Source organism: Nanorana parkeri, unplaced genomic scaffold, assembly GCF_000935625.1.
Source record: "Nanorana parkeri isolate BGI_ZX_2015 unplaced genomic scaffold, ASM93562v1 scaffold1426, whole genome shotgun sequence".
Lineage (NCBI taxonomy): Eukaryota > Metazoa > Chordata > Amphibia > Anura > Dicroglossidae > Nanorana > Nanorana parkeri.
Window position 1 is genome coordinate 168,935 of NW_017307694.1, and position 20,877 is coordinate 189,811.

A 20,877-nucleotide genomic window follows, 5' to 3' on the forward strand; every position below is an offset into this window, starting at 1 on the left:
ATGCCGGATGTTGGTGGTCAGTGGGAGGAAGAAATGCCTGTGGTCAGTGGGAGGAAGAGATGCCGGATGTTGGTGGTCAGTGGGAGGAAGAGATGCCGGATGTTGGTGGTCAGTGGGAGGAAGAAATGCCTGAGGTCAGTGGGAGGAAGAGATGCCGGATGTTGGTGGTCAGTGGGAGGAAGAAATGTCTGTGGTCAGTGGGAGGAGGAAACGCCTGATGTAGGTGGGCGGAAACGATGTCTGATGTTGGTGGTCAGTGGGAGGAAGAGATGCCTGATGTTGGTGGTCAGTGGAAGAATAACATGTCGGTGGGCGGAAAAGATGCCTGATGTTGGTGGTCAGTGGGAGGAAGAGATGCCGGATGTTGGTGGTCAGTGGGAGGAAGAAATGTCTGTGGTCAGTGGGAGGAAGAGATGCGGGATGTTGGTGGTCAGTGGGAGGAAGAGATGCCGGATGTTGGTGGTCAGTGGGAGGAAGAAATGTCTGTGGTCAGTGGGAGGAAGAGATGCCGGATGTTGGTGGTCAGTGGGAGGAAGAAATGTCTGTGGTCAGTGGGAGGAGGAAACGCCTGATGTAGGTGGGCGGAAACGATGTCTGATGTTGGTGGTCAGTGGGAGGAAGAGATGCCTGATGTTGGTGGTCAGTGGAAGAATAACATGTCGGTGGGCGGAAAAGATGCCTGATGTTGGTGGTCAGTGGTCCCACTAGTGCCAGCAGGCCAACCACAGCCCTACATATCCACCTATAAGGTCACACTAGTTCCAGCAGACCGCATGTGGCTATACCCAACATGTGTGGTGCAATTGTTTCCGTGCCTAGGCGCAGCTGACATGTTTATTTAGGTCTCGTTCACACCTAGGCGTATTGCATATGCGCGTCTGTCGCGCGTTTTTTTTTTTAAAAGTCGCGCGTTTCCGAAGGCTACTTGGCTGTATCCCAATGGAAACGCGCAACAAAAACGGCCCAAAGTAATACATGTACCTTTTCAGGCGTGGGCCGTTTTGTAGCGCGTTAGGGACGGGCGGAAATACGCCAAGGTGGGAACGAGACCATTGAACACAATGGGATTTATTTTTTTGAGCGTTTTGTAGAGCGTTCGTCGAGCGTAGAACGCGCTACAAAACGTTCAGGTGTGAACGAGGGCTAAGTATGCGCGTGTATTTACTTTTTTTCACATTTATTTAATTTTTTTTGTTTTACTTTTTTTTCCACTGTACTTCATTGCTATCACATTGATGGGGGAGGTCTCACAAGGGGGTGGGCATTGTTTACCGACACCCTGGCAGTTCAGCCACCACAATCACTTCCAGTGTAGAGCCGACACTCAGTAAGGCCCCGTTCACATTGAGCGGTTCGCAAATCGCGCGATTTGCATTTTGCGCGATATCGCGCAATTTGTCGCGCAAATGCTTGCATTGAGCAACCTTGAATCGCGGCTAAATCCGCTCCAAAAAGGGTCCTGCTGTAGCGACACACGACCGGCGACAGCAGGACCCTTTGCCCCATTGAGAAGCATTGGAGAGCGATAGCGCGATAAATCGCTCAATGTGAACGGGGTCTAAAGCAAAACAAATGGCAAACGCACTCATCAATTTGTTACCAGCTTTACAGCAAGGTGCACATGGAATGGTCTAATACAGTACAAATCGTTTTTAACCTTAGCGGTGAGACAAGTTTTTTGCATGCTGGCTTGTGAGTGTGCTGGGAAAACTTTTGCTGTTTGTGCCGACACTCAGTAGACGCCAAAAGTTCACCAGGGCCGTGCGTCACTGACAGCAAAGGGTTAGAGGTATTTTATTTATTTGAGGAAAAACTTGATATTTGTTTTATATTTTTATTATATCGTTGTAACTTTATTAGATTTTTTTTATCATTCGATTTTTTTCCATATTATATCATATTTTTATTACATCTTTATTTTTATTTTCATTATATCAACTGCCTTATAAACTCCAGATCCAGATAACGTCACAATCCTCTTACTTAGATCCTTTTGCTTTTTTTTTCTAGTGACCAACAGTGGAATGTTAAAGAAACAAATCACAGAAAAAAGTTGAGACATTCCTCAATGGCGTTGAAGAAAAGACGTCCATCCTCATAGGACACAAAAAAACTGAGACATGCTGGGAGTCGGAGGTGTTCTTTTGGGCCGGCCTACAATTTAGTTTTGTTTGTCAGTATCCTCCTGCAGGTGGCAATATAACCCAACAGTATATTACTTCCTGTGTCAATGGAAGGCAACATCTCCAGCTCAGGGAGGTTGTAGAGGCAATCTTCAGTAACATTGTATATATCTAATGGAAGTGAATCAATATGGAGGACAAACAGAGATATAGAAAAGAATGTACTCTCCAACATACTCCAAGCTGTGCAGGAACAGAGCCAGGAAATATAAAAGGCCGATATCACTAAGGAGCGTATAGAAAATGGAAAAACTACATTGTAGTATACAGTTGTAGACTAAACAAATCATCCTGTTAAAAAAAAACAGCATATTTTTGTCAGTAGCATCAGCAGTTATGTGTTCTCTGATGTCTAATTAGATGTCCTTTTGTGAGTGAAACTTTTCCCACACTCTGAACATGAAGAGGACACTCACCAGTGTGAAATCTCTGGTGTCTATGAAGGTCTTCTTTCTGAGAAAAAAATGTTCCCGCACTCTGGACATGTATCAGAATGCTCACTCGTGTGACTTCTCTGGTGTATAAGAAGGGAAGACATGTAACTATTTCTGCAGTGTACTGGTCCTGGAACCGTGTAACCGTTAAAACTATTCACGTTAGCAGGGGAGAATTATAACTCTTTAAATGATCAGGTTGCAGAAATAGAGTAACAGTTCTCCCCTGCTTCTTCCAATCTGTCCCACTTCCACCAATTCAACTTGAAGTTATACAAAGTATTGCTGATATGAAGCAATGACTGAGACTTTAGAATGGAAAATATTATGAACATGCTTCGCAAGAAAGTTCCCTAAAATCATCAGTCTGTATTGCTTTAGAGAAATGTTTACATGTCCCTTTCAGAAAAGTATCGGTAATTTGTATCGGCAAGTACCTGAGGAATAGTACTTGTACTTGGTCTTGAAAAATTGGTTTCGGGACATCCCTAACTAACATCATTGACCCTACAGGTACGTCGACCACGAACTCTCCCTTGACGTTGGAGGAGTTGCACTCAGATCTTGTAGGTGGGGTAGGACCCTGGGCTGCGACGGTCTCGCAGCGGATCTCTATGTAGTGCTGTGGGACCGCATTGGCCCGGAACTGCTGGAGCTCTGAGTAGATAGTGGAGGGAAGAATGGCAACATGACAGTGTTCTACAGGTACTCCACTCGACGTGCTCGTTCAGACCTGTGAGGACTTTGGCCGAGCTTCAGGGGCAAAGGTCACCTGCGGGAAGTCGGAAGCCATGCTCTTTAGAAACGGGTACTAGTCTTCCTTTGTGCCATTTCCCATCCACTTCAATATCAGAGCGGATTTCATCAACAACTTGGGCGTCTGGTTTGGAGTTGAGGGCGCAGCCTTGGAGTCTTGGAAGGAGAGTCTGTCTAAGATGAACCAGAAGTTTGGCCTCTGGAGCATCAGAGAGCTCACCATTGAAGTACACTGGTACACTGCAGCGAGATTCTCCCCATGTTGCAGTACCTTGCCCTGGTCTGAATTCAAAGACTTTGTGACAGCGATTACTCATTTTGGGGTGCAGTATGGACTGTTTTGGGGCACGTTTCCTGAAGAGGAAATTGGTGGCCGCTTGGCGGGTGATGTGTTGCTTCAAGGATGCTTTGTGATGTGCCAGGAAGCACCTCACCTCCAGAGGGAGAGGATTTCCATTGAGGACTGTCAGAGACCATTACCTTATGCACTATAAAGAGGAGAGGACGCCCCCCCAACCCAGCCCCCTCCCCTCGTCCTTCAATAAAGCTTCGGCCTTCTGATCTCTTCCCCCTCCCTCTTCCCTATCCTTCTTCTAGCTTTTTGAACATTTAATGTATAAGTTGTAATTTGATGCGGTGCCATGCAGGATGTGCGGAACCGCGGTCTTCACTCTGGCGCTGCACGTCAGACATTGTGCTGCAAGGTATTTTGCAGTGGATGCTGCAGACCACTTATTCAGTACGGGTTAAAAGGGGTGTCATGAATGACGTGGATGGCCCATGACCGGGGTAAAAGGGGTATCATGAATGACGTGGAGGGCCTCTGACCCTTATCTTCTGCTGCTGTGTGACTGTAATTTATTTGTGTGAATGTGCTGTATTGCTATGTAGTGCTCTTGCGCTGCGTCGCAGTGTAGCATGGAATCTACCCCCAAATAGTATCTTATTTTTTTTAAATATATTTTATATAAAATAAAGTCTATGCGTTTTGTAATCAGAAATATAGTCTCCCTATAAGTCCAAATCCATGGAATATGCCCCATTCCTCCTCTACAATCTTATGCGACGACCCAGGGAACACAGGGGGTGGGGGTAAGTAACTGCAATGAATATGAACATTGTTGCAATGTATGTATGCAAATCAGATAAGTCAGACAACACCCCGCTTCTCGGCCTTTTGGCTTACGATCAAGTGATCCCACGCGTGTGGGTCGTTTGATGGCTGGAAGGTGCGGACGGTTGGCCTTAGGGCTGGCTGGCTGCAGGTGAGTGGGGTTTGCCCTACTCCCTGTGCGTTTGGGGGTCCCTTCCTGGCGGGGTGCCCCTGTTGAGGCGTGTGGTGGTGTCAGGATGTCGGAGCGTTTCACTTCAGCGGCCTATGCGGCGCGCTTTAAACATACCGTGAAGATTGTGGTTCCTAAGGGGGTGCGTGGTGGGGATTGTGCTAAGGTGGTTGTGGAGGAAGTGCTGAAGGTATGTAAGGTGGATTTGGGGAGGTTGTTTTGTATGGCTGAATACCTTAGTTCTGGGGTGGTGGAGGTGTTTTTTTCAACGTATCAGGACTATATGGATTTCCAGTTGGAGCGGAATGCACGTCTGTTGGACCCGTCTTTTCGGAAGTTCCAGATGGAATTCATGCACTGGAACCCCTGGAAGGTGGTGACGGTTACCATATACAACCCTTACGTCACTACCGGGGAGATTGAGGGTATGTTGTTGCGCTATGCGGAGTTGGTGGAGTTTACGGGGCATGTGAGGAATGAGTTTGGGGTCTGGAATGGCAAACGCACTTTTAGGGTGCGTTTTCGTGGTGACCAATTGTCGGATGGCAGCGCCTTTCACATTCCCCAGACCTTTTTCATCGGTAGCAACAATGGTTGTTTGCGGTATTCCGGCATGCCGGCTTATTGTTGGCGCTGCAGTGACTTTGGGCATGAGACGGAAGACTGTGACGTGCTCACGAAATGCAGGAACTCTGTAAATTTGGGTCATATGTCGGGGGCTTGTCCCCGGGCTAATCGCTGTTCGTTCTGTGATGCGGAGTCCCATTTGTATGTGGATTGCCCGACGAGACCGCGTAATTATGCGGATCCGTCACGGGGGCAGAGGATGGGGCACAGCGCAAGGGAGGATGAGGAGTTTCTTCGCCAGGTTGAGGAGGAGGGGAGGACTGTGTCTGGAGGTGAGGTGGTGGCTGGTCTGGTGACGGAGGGGGGTGTTGGTGGCCCGCAGGAGGAGATGGAGGTGGTGCCGCAGGAGTCGGTCGCGGCTGTGGTTCCATCAGACGCGGCAGTGATGCGGGAGGCCGCTGGATGCGGTCATGGTGCGTGCGGTTGGCGGTGCGGCCGTGGGGAGAAATAAGAGGAGGAAGGTGGAACAGGGGATGGGAGCCAGGTGAGTTTGGAGGTGGTTGGAGGGGAGGTTGTGCAAGACGCTGGGGGTGAGTTGGCTCCTTCTCCCTTGGGCTCGGATGTGTCCTGGATGGTTGTGTCCGAGTCGGAGGTGGAGGACGAAGGGGAGGGTGAGGGGAGTATGACGCCGGAGCTCCATGGGCAGCGGTCGCTGAGGGGGGTCTTGTGAGGTGGTAGAGGAGACGCCCTTGTCACCTGAGGCGCTTGAGCAGTTGGAAGGGGTGCGAGTGTTTGATGTGGGATGAGTGTGCCCCTGATTAAACTTGGACCCTGTGATCCTTGATGGCGGCTGTGATAGTAGCGTCCCTGAATGTGAGGTCTGTTTTGAGACCGACGCCGGGCTGTGCTTTTTAATTTTTTTTTATCCACGGTTGTGGTGGATGTTTTTGTGTTGCAGGAGTGTGGGATTCCTTTTGAATTGTCGTATCGGCATTTGAAGGAGGCATGGAAGTGGGGACCGTCTGTGTGGTCGGGGGATAATGGGTGTAAGAACACGGGTGTTGGGGTGTTGTTTAAGTTCACTTGGTGTCAGGTGGTGGCGGTGGAGGAAGTTGAACCTGGTCGGACGCTTGTTGTACGGGTGATGGTGGATGGGATGCCTGTTAGGTTATTTAATTTATATGGGCCTGTAGCTAAGCAGGAGTGTTTGGAACTGTTGGAGCGGTGCAGGGTGTTTTCTAGTGGGGACAGTGCCGTTGATTTGGGTGGGGGATTTTAATTGCCCATTGGAAGAGGGTGATCGGGTGGGGGAGGGGTGTTTGGATGTGTCTTCAAAATTGGTGCGTGAGATTTGTGTTGATTTCGGGTTGCGGGATGTGTGGAAGGTGGTGGGGGATGGGAGTGACCGATTCACGTGGCACAGCTGTCGATCTCGGTCACGGATTGATTTTTTGCTCTGTTCCAAGTTTTTTGTTCCTGGTAGTTATTCGGTGGTGGATACAGTGTTTTCTGACCACAAGTTGCTGGTGGTGGGGTTGGGATTGGGTGGTGGGGTGCGCTCCCAAAGGGGCCATTGGAAACGAAATACCCAGTTGTTGGAGGACGTGGCTGTGTGCAGGAGGTTTGAGATTGCATATGGTGGGTGGAGGGGGGAGAGGGGGCGGTTTGTGTCCTTGCTGGAATGGTGGGATTGGGTTAAATTACAGGTGAAGGTGTTTTTTGTTCGGGAAGGGGTTAAGAAGAGGGAGGAGCTGCGGATGTTGTATGCAGATTTGCAGGCCAAGGAACAACTTTTGTGGAAACTAGGTGAGTTGGGGGAGGAGGTTGCGGAAGGTAGGGAGGCAGTGAGGAAGGAGAAAGAGGAGTGGATCAAGAAAAGGGGGAGGGAGATTATTTTCCCGGCTAAGGTGGAGGGCCTGGAGCTTGACGAGAAGTGCACCCGGTTCTTTTTTAAGCGGTGCGTGCAGCGGATGGATCTCATCGGGGAACTAAATGGCAAGTCGGAGATTGGTGAGATGTTGCTGGAGGTGTATGGCTTTTATCAGGATTTGTTTGGGGAGAAGTGTAGTGATGCTGGCGCATATGGGGATTTTCTGGAGGGGTTGCAGCCTCTGGGTGAGGGGTTGGTGGGGGACTTTTCGATTGCTGAGTTGCGGGGGGTGGTGGGAACAAGACGCCTGGGAGTGATGGCTTGGGTGTGGATTTTTATTTGCAGTTCTGGGAGGTGGTGGGGGGTGACCTGCTTGAAGTGATGTCCGAGGTGTTCCGGGTCGGGGGGCTGTCGGAGTCTCAAAGGGTGAGTTTGGTGACATTGATTTATAAGAAGGGGGATAGATCAGTGATGGGGAATTATCGGCCTATCACGCTTCTGAATGCCGATGATAAAATTATGTATGGCTAAGGTAGTGGCATGTAGGTTGAAGCGGGTGGTGGGTGATTTGGTTGGGGAGCACCAGGGGTGTGCAGTCCCGGGCAGGTCGATCTGGGAGAGCTTAATTCTGATTCGGGACGTGTTGTGTGATGTGGTGACGAGGGGACAGAAGGTGGCACTTTTATCTTTTGATTTTGAGAAGGCGTACGATCGCGTTTGCCATCGGTCTCTGTTTGCAGTGTTGCGGACTATGAATCTGCCTGCCCCGTTCGTGCGCATGGTGGAGGCGCTGTATCATGATGTGTGGTCGCAGGTGGTGGTGAATGGGTTCCGGACGGAGAAGGTTTGGGTTTTGTCGGGGGTGAGGCAGGGATGTCCCCTGTCCCCCATCTTGTTTATTCTTTGTATTGAGCCGTTCTTGGTTCGGTTGCGGTGTGATAAGGTGATTCGGGGTGTGATGGTGCCGGGGAGTGGTGGGAGGATGGCGAAGGTCTCTTTACGGAGGGGGTGTCGAAAGCGATCTGGAACATGGTGCTGAATAAATGTTTGACGAATAGCCAGAGGGATCTGGATTGGCAGGTTGTGCATGAGTGTCTTCCGGTGAGGTCGTTTCAGTACCGCCGGGGTTTGGTTGGGCGGAAGGAGTGTGTGTCGGTGGAGGATGCGCTGCGGATGTTCTTTGGTAGGTTATACCGGTATTATGTGTGGGGGATAGGGCGGTTTCGATGTGGGGGAGTGGTTTCGTTTTCGGTAATTATGGGTTTTGGTGGGGTGTGGGCGTTGGGGTTTGGTTATTAAATGGATAATAGATGGGTATAAAACAATGGAATATTTGGATGATGCGAATTAGTGACTCGACATTAGGAATGTGCTGATGAAGTTCGTTTGACGTTGAGTTTGCTTATTATAGCTGACATTTATTCAAAAAAAAAAAAAATCTGTTCTCATCAGTTCCAGAGGGGAAAAGCATGGACTGTCCTTGGGACGGACAGTTGCTTAGTACCTTCAGGAGTAAAGGTAGGTGTTTGACGCAACTCCTTTTTGGAAGAGGGGGGAGTTTCCTCAGCACTATTGCCTACTGACTGAACGGATGCGAAGCTTGGTCGAGGCTGGAGGGTTTGGGGCGGCAGAAGCCCGTGATGTTCGTGCCCCCTGGGGGTGGCGTCCCAAGGGTGCATCAGAAAATCACTAGGGTGTGGGACCCCACAAGTGATTCACTGTGCACTTGGTCACGACACCACATTGCATTTTTCTGCACTTCGCCTCCAAGACAGGCCTTATGGCTAGTCTGGGGCAATATTTTATGCACGCCGGCCCCTAAGGCCTGTCAGCGTGGTGCACTGGCACTTTAGATTTATTTATGGCACTATATCCACGATTGGCACCACAAAAAACCTTTGTTGCTACCGATGGAAAAGGTCTGGGGAATGTGAAAGGCTCTGTCATGCGACAATTGGTCACCATTAAAACGCACCCTGAAGGTGTGTTTGCCATTCCAGACCCCAACCAAGGGAGGGGGTCTCATCGGGAGAGCCCCTTCCTAGTACTGTGAGGGACCTGTTTCGGCAGGTCCCCAGAGGATCGGGGTCCGTCTGCCTTCGGGTAGGTGGACCAACAGTCTCAATCCCTGTCAGGAGCCTTGCGCCCCGGGGGTCGGGAATTTAGGTCCCTTCTTTATTGAAGGGCCTTGCACCTTTTGTGTGCTGTGATATCACGGTTCACTTTTTTTGTTCACAGGGGGAAGTTTGTTTAGACGCACGTTCCACGGGCTTCAAAGAATTGGGATCCACTGGGCTTCTGGTAGGAGGACCTGGGTTGTCATTGTTCCTGTCAGAAGCCTTGTATCTCAGGGTATTCAGGAATTTCAAGGTCCTTCATCTCCAGAGGAGGACCACAGCACTCTTGATTCACTTTTTATGTTTGAAATGTTTTGTAAAAAAGAATGACAGAAGCGGGAACTGTGAGTGGCTGGTTGCAGAGTACCCTGCCCAAGTTGATGGGGTTCTGGTTATCGGAAAGGAATTGCATGGAGCATCCAGTCTTGGAAGAGTGAGAGTTGTGAGGGCTTCCCTATTCCAAATTTGAATGGATGTGCCTCTTTGGGAAAGCCCCACACTTAGTACTTGGCATCTTAGCTTTGGCTAACCAAGAGAATTGGGTCTGCTTGGCTTCAGTTAGGTGGACATGAATGCCCTTCTGCACACCACATAAAAATGGGAGGCATTGGGTTTGGCACATGATACATAACACCCAGAGGGTGGACATGTGCTGCTGTATCTGGTCAGAATGGTTGGCTGAGAGTACTATACCTGGCCCAATAGTGGTTCTGGAGGATAGCGCTAGTATAAGTTTGAAGGATCTACAGGGCTTTAAGCCCAAGCCATGTAAAGGCTGAGCATGGTGTGCTCCACCTCCAGATAGAACACTGTTTTCCAGTTGGATTTGGACTTAGGGAGACTATATTTAGATTAGGAGCCTTATTTTTTGCCTCATCTGATTTGCATATTCATTGCAGTAACTTACCGACCAAAACCCCTGTTTTACCTGGGGAGGTCCCGTAAGATTGTAGGAGGAATGGGTGCATAAGACCCACCATCCCCCTGCTCCACTGAGTAGGGCACATTTCTGGGGTACCCTTTCAACTTATGGAGAAACTTGTTGAATTTGCAGCTTATTATAATATATGTTAATGAGAGAAACTCTTTTCTACTCTCTCCCACAAAGCCATGGCAGCTCCTTTATTTCTTCCTTAAACAGAGACTGCGCCCTCTACAGGTGCAGGCCATAATTGGAGGACCCCCCCCCCCCACAGCACAGCACACACTTTACTGACCGGACGTTTCCTGTACATTCTGAGGGCCCAACTCCCTGTCCATCAATTTACGGAGGGGTTGGGGCTCAGAAAAACAATATGATGGATCAAACAGGTGAGTCTCTGATCTCTGCTGACTCTGCACTGCGTGTTCTCTGCTCTGCCGTCGCAGAGAGGGAGATCATTATACATTGGGTATCTAATGGGCATATAATGAACATTTAACTTGCATATAGCAGTTGTATAACGGGCATACATTAGGTGTATAGTGGGTATAAAATGGGCATATAAAGGATTGTCAGATCCCTGAGGTGGTTGTTAAGGGAGGGTCTGCTGGGGGAGGTCTTGATATTCGCCACCTTTAGGGGGTTTTACTTTGCAGACCTTTTAGTCCTGGTTTAAATGATATTATTAGTAGCCGGAATGGTGAAAGGACTTCCTTCGCCCCAAAAAGATTTTTCATCAATGGGTCTCACTGAGGTTTATTTATTGTGGAGCCCGTAACCTTCAGTTGGATACATATGTCCTTTTATGCTTATATTGCCCCGCGTGGCACGATAGACTTAGGTGAACACCTTCCCGCTAATCAGTCCTTGATGAGGACCACCATCTTTACATATTTACATTCCTTCGACATCTAGCGTTATGCCTTGATTGCAATAGTCCCCGTGTTTGAAAACATTGTCCATCTTTATTGTAGAGATGATTTCCTATCCACCTTCTATGATATTCTGGGCGGCAGATACCCCGGGATGTTCCCCCCCTCCCCTCCGTGATCCCCTCACCTCCTGTACTTGACATCTGGCATCTGCAGTTTAAACATATGATTCTGACATAACGCATGTGTGGTTTTTACTTTTGTCGTACTCTGGATATTGATACCTATTGATTTTTTTCCTTTTTGTAAAATGTATATTTGTGTAAACAGAACGTCTTTCTCCTGAAGAAGCCCTTAGGGGCGAAACGCGTTGAGGCTAAAGACACCTTCTGGCATTATCTGCAGTGATTTTCACCTGCATGCAGAATGATGGACTTTGTATGAGGCAAATGAAACAAAGGCTGGTGTACCTTGTGACAACTGCCTGTGTTGTATCCTACCACGTTCAGGGAGCTGGATTGTTGTTGTTTAGAATGCAATTGTTTTAGTACGAGTAAAATAAAATGTATTTTTTAACAGCCATTAGTTGTTCTAGCACCTGCAGAAAGCCTGGAGAGAGAGAGATCCAGGAGAGAGAGCTAGAGAGACATCCAGGAGCGAGAGAGAGCTGGAGAGACATACAGGAAAGAAGGGGGGAGAGTGAGGAGAGAAGAAACATCCAGGAGAGAGAGTGTGTGTGTGTGTGAGAGAGGAGAGACATCCAGGAGAGAGAGTGTGTGAGAGGAGAGAGTGTGTGTGAGAGAGAGGAAGGAGAGAGATCTAGGATAGAGAGTGTGTGAGAGAGGAGTGCGTGTGTGTGAGAGAGAGAGACATCCAGGAGAGAGAAAGAGTGTGTGAGAGAGAGCAAGGAGAGAAGAAACATCTCGGATAGAGTGTGTGAGAGGAGAGTGTGTGTGTGTGTGTATATGAGAGACATCCTGGAGAGAGAGCGAGGAGAGACAGCAACCCATTGTCCCGTGCCTCCTCCATGCACTCAAGTTAGAATACCAAAACCCCATGGTTGCTCCTGTCTGCCTATCATCTGGTGTCAGGGTTTTAGCTGGCCTGAAACTCAGACACAACACCTACAGGACCAAAAACCCAGACTGGGTGAATCCCATAGATGTGGCAACCCTAAACCTGCCCCTCTCCAAGAACAGAGGGGAGGTAGGAGACACGGGACACCGGAGAGGGGAGTATGGTAATGGAGGGATGCTGAGGGTCTGGTAATGGAGGGATCCCGAGGGTCTGGTAATGGAGGGATCCCGAGGGTCTGGTAATGGAGGGATGCTGAGGGTCTGAGTAATGGAGGGATCCCGAGGGTCTGAGTAATGGAGGGATCCCGAGGGTCTGAGTAATGGAGGGATCCCGAGGGTCTGAGTAATGGAGGGATCCCGAGGGTCTGGTAATGGAGGAATCCCGAGGGTCTGGTTATGGAGGGATCCCGAGGGTCTGCTAATGGAGGGATCCCAAGGGTCTGGTAATGGAAGGATGCTGAGGGTCTGGTAATGGAGGGATCCTTTTTAAGTTATCTAACCCATACTGCCACGGTTTGACAGGTTAGGGTCACGACCAACACAGGACAAAGGGAAGAACATGCAAGATGATGATGGCAGGAAGCTGCGATGTCTCAGAGACAGCCTCATTGGAGATAGAATATGAGAACTCTGGGTCTGAGTAAAAAATGGTCACTGCGACCAATGGCCGGTCTGTTCTTCTGGACTCTGCAGGCAAGGGCTTGGTACCTCTGTGGTCAGTAGCCACAAGGAATTGGGTGAATCTAGCCACAAAGCCTTCTGTGACCACAGTAGAGGTCCCTGATGACAGAACAAGGGACAAGGCCTCACACAGCAGAGCTAAATGTATGTCGGGGGCGGGGAGGAATGCACTTTCCAGAGGGCCATCACCTTGCCTTCATGGACAAGGACACAGTGTCTCTGTTGCATCATAACCTTTCTGGATATTGAATAATGATCTAACAAACTCTAAAGTCAGACATCACTGAACAATTCTCCCTCTTTAAGATATTTAATGATGATTCCCAGGAATGGAATACACAGAGTTCGGTGAAATAGAAGATTACAAAGTGCAAAAATTAAAGGGGGAACTGGAAGGTTGTGTTGAACTTTTCTTTTCAAACCTCGTTATCCGGTGACAAGTTTTTCGTGTCCACCAAGAGACAGTTCCTGGGACTTTGGCTTCTCCTTATGACTTGTCTGGTGCCTCACAAGATATGCTTTTCCAGTAAAACATCTTCCACACTCGGAACATGAAAACGGCCTCTCCCCGGTGTGAGTCCTCTGATGTAAAAGAAGTTTGGCCCTCTGAGCAAAACACCTTCCACATTCCATACACGAATACGGCTTCTCCCCCGTGTGAACTTTTATGTGCCTGACGAGAGATGATTTTCGGGCAAAACTGTCGCCGCACTCTGAACAGGAAAACGGCTTTTCCCCCGAGTGGATTCTCTGATGCGAGATGAGGTTCGATCTCTCTGCAAAGCACTTCCCGCACTCAGGACAGGAATAAGGCTTTTCGCCCGTGTGGGTCATCTGGTGTGAGCTAAGACGTACCCTGGTGGAAAACTGTTTCCCGCATTCCGAACACGAATATGGCTTCACCCCCGTGTGGGTTATCTGGTGTAAACTAAGTTTGGCTCGTTGGGAAAAACATTTCCCACATTCTGGACAGGAATGCGGCTTATCCCCCTTGTGAAACTTGATATGCCGGATGAGAGAGGACTTCCGAGAGAAACTCTTCCCACATTCTGGACACGAATATGGCTTCTCCCCCGTGTGAACCTTTAGATGCGAGACAAGACATGCTTTTTGGGAAAACCGGTCACCACATTCAGAACACGAGTACGGCCTCTCTCCCGAGTGGTTCCTCAGATGTATAGCAAGCGTGGATCTTTGGGTGTAACATTTCCCGCATTCCAGGCAGGAAAACGGCTTCTCCCCCGAGTGTGTCACTAGATGTTTGGACAGAATTGATCTCTTGCCAAAACTTTTCCCACATTCGGAACATGGATATCGCTTCTCCACTCCGCAACCTTTCTGGTTCGAGGCGAGCTCCTCCCTCTGGGTAAAACGTCCAACCCGCTCAGAATACGGGAAGGTTTCAGCCCCTGTATAATGGTTGACGGTATTAGAGGAACCAGGAAACCTCCCCCCATGTGTAGAGGGATCAGATGATAGATCTTCGCTGTGAATTGCAGGACATGGTTTTGAGTTGGTGCCATTTACTAATGAGGCATCTGCTGGAATGTCTTCGTCTTCCATGCCATGAGTTGGAGACACAGTCGGATGTTTCCGCCATTGAATCCTGCTGTATCGTCCATCTGGGGAAAATAAGACATGGAGGAAAGTGAGAATTAGAAAGGAAGGACATTGGACACGGTCTTTGAAGGACTCTGGTCTCATTGGACACGGTCTTTGAAGGACTCTGGTCTTTGAAGGACTCTGGTCTCATTGGACACGGTCTTTGAAGGATTCTGGTCTCATTGGACACGGACTTTGAAGGACTCTGCTCTCATTGGACACAGTCTGGTCTCATTGGACACGGTCTTTGAAGGACTCTGGTCTCATTGGACACGGTCTTTGAAGGACCCGGCTTGTCAACGTTCAAGCATACTTACAATGGAAATACCATGCATCCATTATAAAATCAAACAAGTGTTACAATTCCCGCACCATAGCTTGGTCTGACATAGTTGAACTATTTAAAGTTTCAGGAGAATTCAATTGTAAAGTAGACCTTTCCTATAAAAACCTCACCCCAGCAAGAGCAGGTAACACAAGGCCCCTGCACAAACTTCAAGGAAGTGTCTTGCCTTAAAGTCGCCAACCAGGAGGTGGACAAAAACTCAACCACAGGAGCTGTGGTCAGTATTTCACAGAAGTCTCTGGGACCCCACATGCTCTAAAGATAATTTGAAGATACAAGGATGGTCTAGAGCCTTGGTTCTCAACTGGTGGTGTCAGAACTATTGGGCCAAAAGGAATCGATTTCATAGGCCTAAACATGTCATTTTACAAATGTGTCTATGGGCATATTAGTAGCCATTTTGTCTATGTGCTAAGAGGTGAAAATAAGTTCATTCTCCTGCACAAGAGGAGATCGGAATTTTAACATAAATAGAGGTCTCATTGGACACGGTCTTTGAAGGACCCGGTTTGTCAACGTTCAAGCATACTTACAATGGAAATACCATGCATCCATTATAAAATCAAACAAGTGTTACAATTCCCGCACCATAGCTTGGTCTGACATAGTTGAACTATTTAAAGTTTCAGGAGAATTCAATTGTAAAGTAGACCTTTCCTATAAAAACCTCACCCCAGCAAGAGCAGGTAACACAAGGCCCCTGCACAAACTTCAAGGAAGTGTCTTGCCTTAAAGTCGCCAACCAGGAGGTGGACAAAAACTCAACCACAGGAGCTGTGGTCAGTATTTCACAGAAGTCTCTGGGACCCCACATGCTCTAAAGATAATTTGAAGATACAAGGATGGTCTAGAGCCTTGGTTCTCAACTGGTGGTGTCAGAACTATTGGGCCAAAAGGAATCGATTTCATAGGCCTAAACATGTCATTTTACAAATGTGTCTATGGGCATATTAGTAGCCATTTTGTCTATGTGCTAAGAGGTGAAAATAAGTTCATTCTCCTGCACAAGAGGAGATCGGAATTTTAACATAAATAGTCTCAGATCGTAAATTGTGGGGTCTCAGACGCATATCAGTTTAGATGGTGCCAGTCTGTGTAGGGCTTGGTCGTTTATTTTCTTTGCCTCCCTGCAAGAGATAAGAATTTCTAAAGAGTTTTTTGTTTTTTTTTTGCTCTTTCTTTAATGAATAGACAAAAGGGGCTTATTTAAAAGTTCCTTATGAAACCTTACTATTCATTGTAATAATAATTATTAGTAACAATGTTATGATAATAATATTATATTATCTGCCTACTTAATTGACTGATTTTTAAGTAGAATTTTATACATGTACTTTTATATATTCATTATATATTGGTTGAGTGTACCCATTGAAATATATTCGTGTGTATTACTGATAATGGGGTTTTTATATTTAAGTGCAAAGAATTAGGTGGTACATTCTAATGTATATTCTTTTCTTACAAGGTATGAAAAAACCTCGGTCTTAAAACTTCTACCTCACTTTTTTTTTTAAATCCAGCTTTATTAATCAAAAAATGCAAACTGACACAAATATTGCATGTATAGGTCTGCACGCAGGCAGCCAACTGTTATACATTAAGAGTAAAATAAGCGCTCCCTCTTCTTTCTCGCTCCATGCTTAATCAGCACACACCGTAAGACACATTTGTGGGCCTCACACACAGACAGAGGATCCGCTTGGTTAGTGGCATTCACTCTGAAGTAAGTCTCCAAGGAGGAATCCTCACGTCGCCATTGGCAAGCCACGCCCCCTTCTACCTCACTTTTAAGGAATTGAGAAAGAATGCTAATTGCTTAAGTTAGACTGTTTTTCCAAGCCGTAAATTGCAGGACCAGACCGATAGTTTGGCATGGTAGGATTAAGTATTGCCAAAAGTTTATATTTATGGGTCTTGTCTAGGGTCTTCGGTCAAAGGTCATATCACTGCCTTATCTGTAGAAATTAGTGAAATTAACTGAAATGTTCCCAATTTTTACATAGAACAATAGTGCCCCCTGATGGTGATTGTGGGGAATAGACCATGACCATATATGGCATCTGACGTCATGCTTCACGTCATAAACACGTGATAGATCAAACCAAGCCCACTCCGCAGGGGGGGATATAGATCAGGAGCACAAGTGAAGGGGGAGATTCAAATTCCATCAAGAGAGAGAATCGAACATCAAGGCAGTAAGCATATACATTCCAAGGGTATAGGTCAGAAGCTGAGGACGGCTGTCCCAGGAAACTGAATTAAAGAGAACCTGACTATCCCTGGTTGCCGAGCATTGACTGCTGACTTCTTCCAAAACAACTAAATTTATATTGCTGGTAAAGTATACTTTATATCTGTATATTAGGCAATTCATCAGCCACATATATATATATTCGGGTAAACCATTAAGTTCTTGTAGAATCTAAATTGATTTGAGATAATTTTTAACTGCAGTAGAAAATTGTGTCTGTCAATTTGGGGAGATAATTATATACATTTGTTATACACAATTGTATAATCTCCAGGAAACTGATTTCAGTTTCTAGTCAATGGTTTAGTCTGATATATATTGAATTAAAAATGGTGGTAATTTTTCTCTACTTTGACTGGTCTGGGATTATTGCCAGTCCTGTGCATGATGGGATAAATATCGCCCATGCGCTGTGAAAGTTAGAGTTGGTGAATATCTGTGCTGAGAGAAGTCACATGTCAATTCTGAACCTTTAGTTTTCTTATTCTGTGAGATACCGAGAAGATACCCGTTACATTTAAAAAGTTGTTTTATCTTGGTTACATTTATCTGTTGAATTAATATCCAGTGGTTACATTTTATGCATTACTTGTGTTATCAAATTGATTGATATTATTTGATCCATATTCTTTGTTTGTCACCAATTATATTTCATTATTATTTTGCACTGATTTTTGATAAATAAATATCTATATTTTGTATACTTTTGGTATTCCTCTTGTCTTCGAAGTCAGCGCAAATGAAAGAACTTGCGTAAATTTTGATTTATGGAAATACATTGGGAATCTCCTTAACCATAGATTTTCATTTGTTTCCATAAACAGTACTGTATATCAGAGCAGTATAAACATTCTGACAGTGGGTCGTGACCCCGTGTTCAATGGGTCGCCTCATGCCTTCCACTTTTCTAGATGAGAGGCTCCTCTGCCTCCACCTAGCGGAGCACCGTCAGTTCTTGCGCCAAGCAGCCATTCAAAATATGCTGAGTGTCAGCTTGAGGTGGGATGGAATGGCGCTATGGCCATGAGGGAGCTCCATTCATACGTGCTCCCTCGTGTGTCCTGTAGAGGTGCCTGGACCGGAGTGATGTCACATTCTGGCTCCCGGCACCTCTACAGGGCTGCAAGGGGGTTGTACAAGCAATGGACATATGGTTGGAGCTCCATCACAGCACAGCAGCCCACACTGGACCTCAGGCTGAGGCTCTACTCCAGTTCTCGTAAGGTAAGGAGACTGGGTGGACCTTGAAGAAAAAAAATGTCCGTGAGATTGTGTCTGTGGTTGTGTGTGTATTTCAGTGTTTTTGAGGGCCCGTTCACACTAGTACAGTGTATTGATCACATAGTACCATGCGAGTAACGCACTGTACCACGCACCTACCGTGGATTCTGGTGCGGGAGGTGTGTTGTGTTGCCGTTTATTTGAATGGTCCCCCAAACGCACCTCCCACCCACAGTTAGTACACCCGCACCGGAACTCGGGATACTCTAATGCCACACCGGAACGCACAATACCCTAATCCCATGCGTTCTATTGCGTCACAACCTAATGACCAAAGACAAATGTGGGTCCTGAGGTTACACAGATTGAGAACCATTGATCTAGAGGATAGTGGACGGATCATTTCTGAATTTAGTGTTTATTCCTCACCTGTGCTGATCTCTGGAGGAAGCTCCTCCTCCTTACACGACTCATCATCCATCATAGATGGATCTTCTTCTTCCTATATATCCAGAAAAACAAATACAATATGTTCTCCAGTTTCTTGGATTGAACACAAGAGTTACAACTCTGCCAACTACTGTACATTCCATCTACCTGATAATGGTGAGGGCTCTTGTGATGTTCCTCTGCAGATTCCCGGGAATACAGAAGGCGGGGACATCTCCGTGGGGTATTTCTATAACTTGGTCCACCTACAGGAAGCACACACATAGTTAAGGAACACTTAATTTGTTTTGTATTTAGTGCTTATTACTTACCAATTATGATCTTTATAGGAACTTCCTCCTCTTTGATCCTCACATGTCCTTCTTCCTCCTCCTCAGGTTTGGTGTTTTTCTGAGTGTCTCCGGTGTCTGTGAATAAAGATGAGAGTGAAGCCCCCTGTACTGAGATGTATGAGAGACCCCAGAGAGTGTGTGTGGGGGGAGACTGGTCACGTCTCTTGGCTGGTAACACACAATGACATGATGTGAGGAGGAGAGCCGGAGTCTAATAGAGGCTGATGGCTCCTGACTCCCCCCACTAGACACATTCCGTCCCCCCATTACTGTCTACTGACAGAGGAGGGGGGAGAAGAAGAGATTGTTGTAGTGACTGAACAAGGAGAATCTGGGACTCTTCTCTGGGTTTAGTGTTTATTACTCACCTGTGCTGATCTCTGGAGAACGTTCCTCCTCCTTAGACCCCATTCACACTGAGCGACATGGAAATCGCGCGACTTTGAGCGACATTGAGCGACGAGCGACATTGAGCGACGTATCGCGCGACTTCTTCCTATTGGGCTGTATGCAATCAGGAGCAATATCGCTCAAAATCGCTCTAAAAAAGGGTCATGTAGAAGCGACAAGCTACCAGCGACGAGCTACAAGCGATATTGAGCGACATTGAGCGACGAGATGTGAACAACTACATTGAAATGTATTGGTGAAACTACATAGAGCGATATAGTGCGGAAATATGAGCGATATCGCTACAAAAATCGCGCGATAAATCGCTCAATGTGAACGGGGCCTTACACGACTCATCATCCGTTGTGTACGTCCCTTCTGGTTCCTCTTTTATTTCAACTTTAATCAGATCTCCAATCTGAAATATAAACAATTAATATAGATAATTACTCAAATCCATGATATCCCCATAGAAATTGTGGCGTGTATTTGGTCTCAGATGTGCTAAATGATTTATAAACTCAGTTCCACCAACCTCATCATCCTGAGGGATCTCCTGATCTTCCTGAAGGATCTCCTGATGTTCCTGTGTGGAATCCCGGGAATACAGAGGACGGGTCTGAGGGATCTCCTGATGTTCCTGTGTGGAATCCCGGGAATACAGAGGATGGGCCTGAGGGATCTCCTGATGTTCCTGTGTGGAATCCCGGGAATAAAGAGGACTTGGACATCTCTCTGGTGTATTCCTGTTCCTGGATCCATCTGTAGGAAACACACACACTGACTGAATACAATGTTTTTATGTCTTTATATCAGAGGATGTGTGTATCTAGGGGGATCCTCAATAATCACGAAATGAAAGTCTCCTCTTACCCGGTGATGTGAGGGGCGGCCGGTTCTCCATCATGACGTCCTTGTAGAGATCCTTGTGTCCTTCTAGATACTCCCACTCCTCCATATTAAACAGAGTTTCACTACAATAAAATCACAGACAGCGGTCACAAAGGTTCCCCCAGGCCTCCAAGGGAGGAGGAACTTGTCTCAGCACCATGGACGCTCAGGCTGAGGGAGCTTTCTTTTTTTGTGAATAGGTGATCACCATAGCTGCTTACAACTAATTTTCTTAGACATTTTGTCTAACTCGACCAAACAGCAGTCCTCCTGAGATTAGCCATGTGACAGTCAGGGGTCCCTGAGAAATGATCACTTCATGTGGTCACTGTCATCTCACGTCTATGGATGGCCAAAAAGCTACGGAAGTTGTTTACCGCTATGCCACCTTTCTAGTACACAATTCTATTCCCCATTGATAGGAGTAGTTCTATAAGATGTGGGTTGCAGTTAATATGCCTTCCCCGCGTCCTTTGCCCCGACCCTAGCGGAGCTCACCATCTAATATTCTACATATCAGAGGACTTGTAGGAATGTGATGATGTGTTGAGGTGACAAGATCCCCACATCCAGTCCTCAGAGAGTGCTGAGACCCACTTCTATCATAATAAGTACAATATTACCTCCTCC

General features: G+C 47.0%; 1 protein-coding gene across 1 annotated transcript in view; it reads right to left on the bottom strand.

The window, feature by feature from the left end:
* Positions 1–13,187: 13,187 nt before the first annotated feature.
* Positions 13,188–20,877, bottom strand: part of LOC108798195 — a 69,921-nt gene continuing 62,231 nt past the window's right edge. Inside the window, 1 exon segment of the mRNA XM_018569922.1 lies at positions 13,188–13,915. Coding sequence (XP_018425424.1) covers positions 13,188–13,915 — 728 coding nt within the window.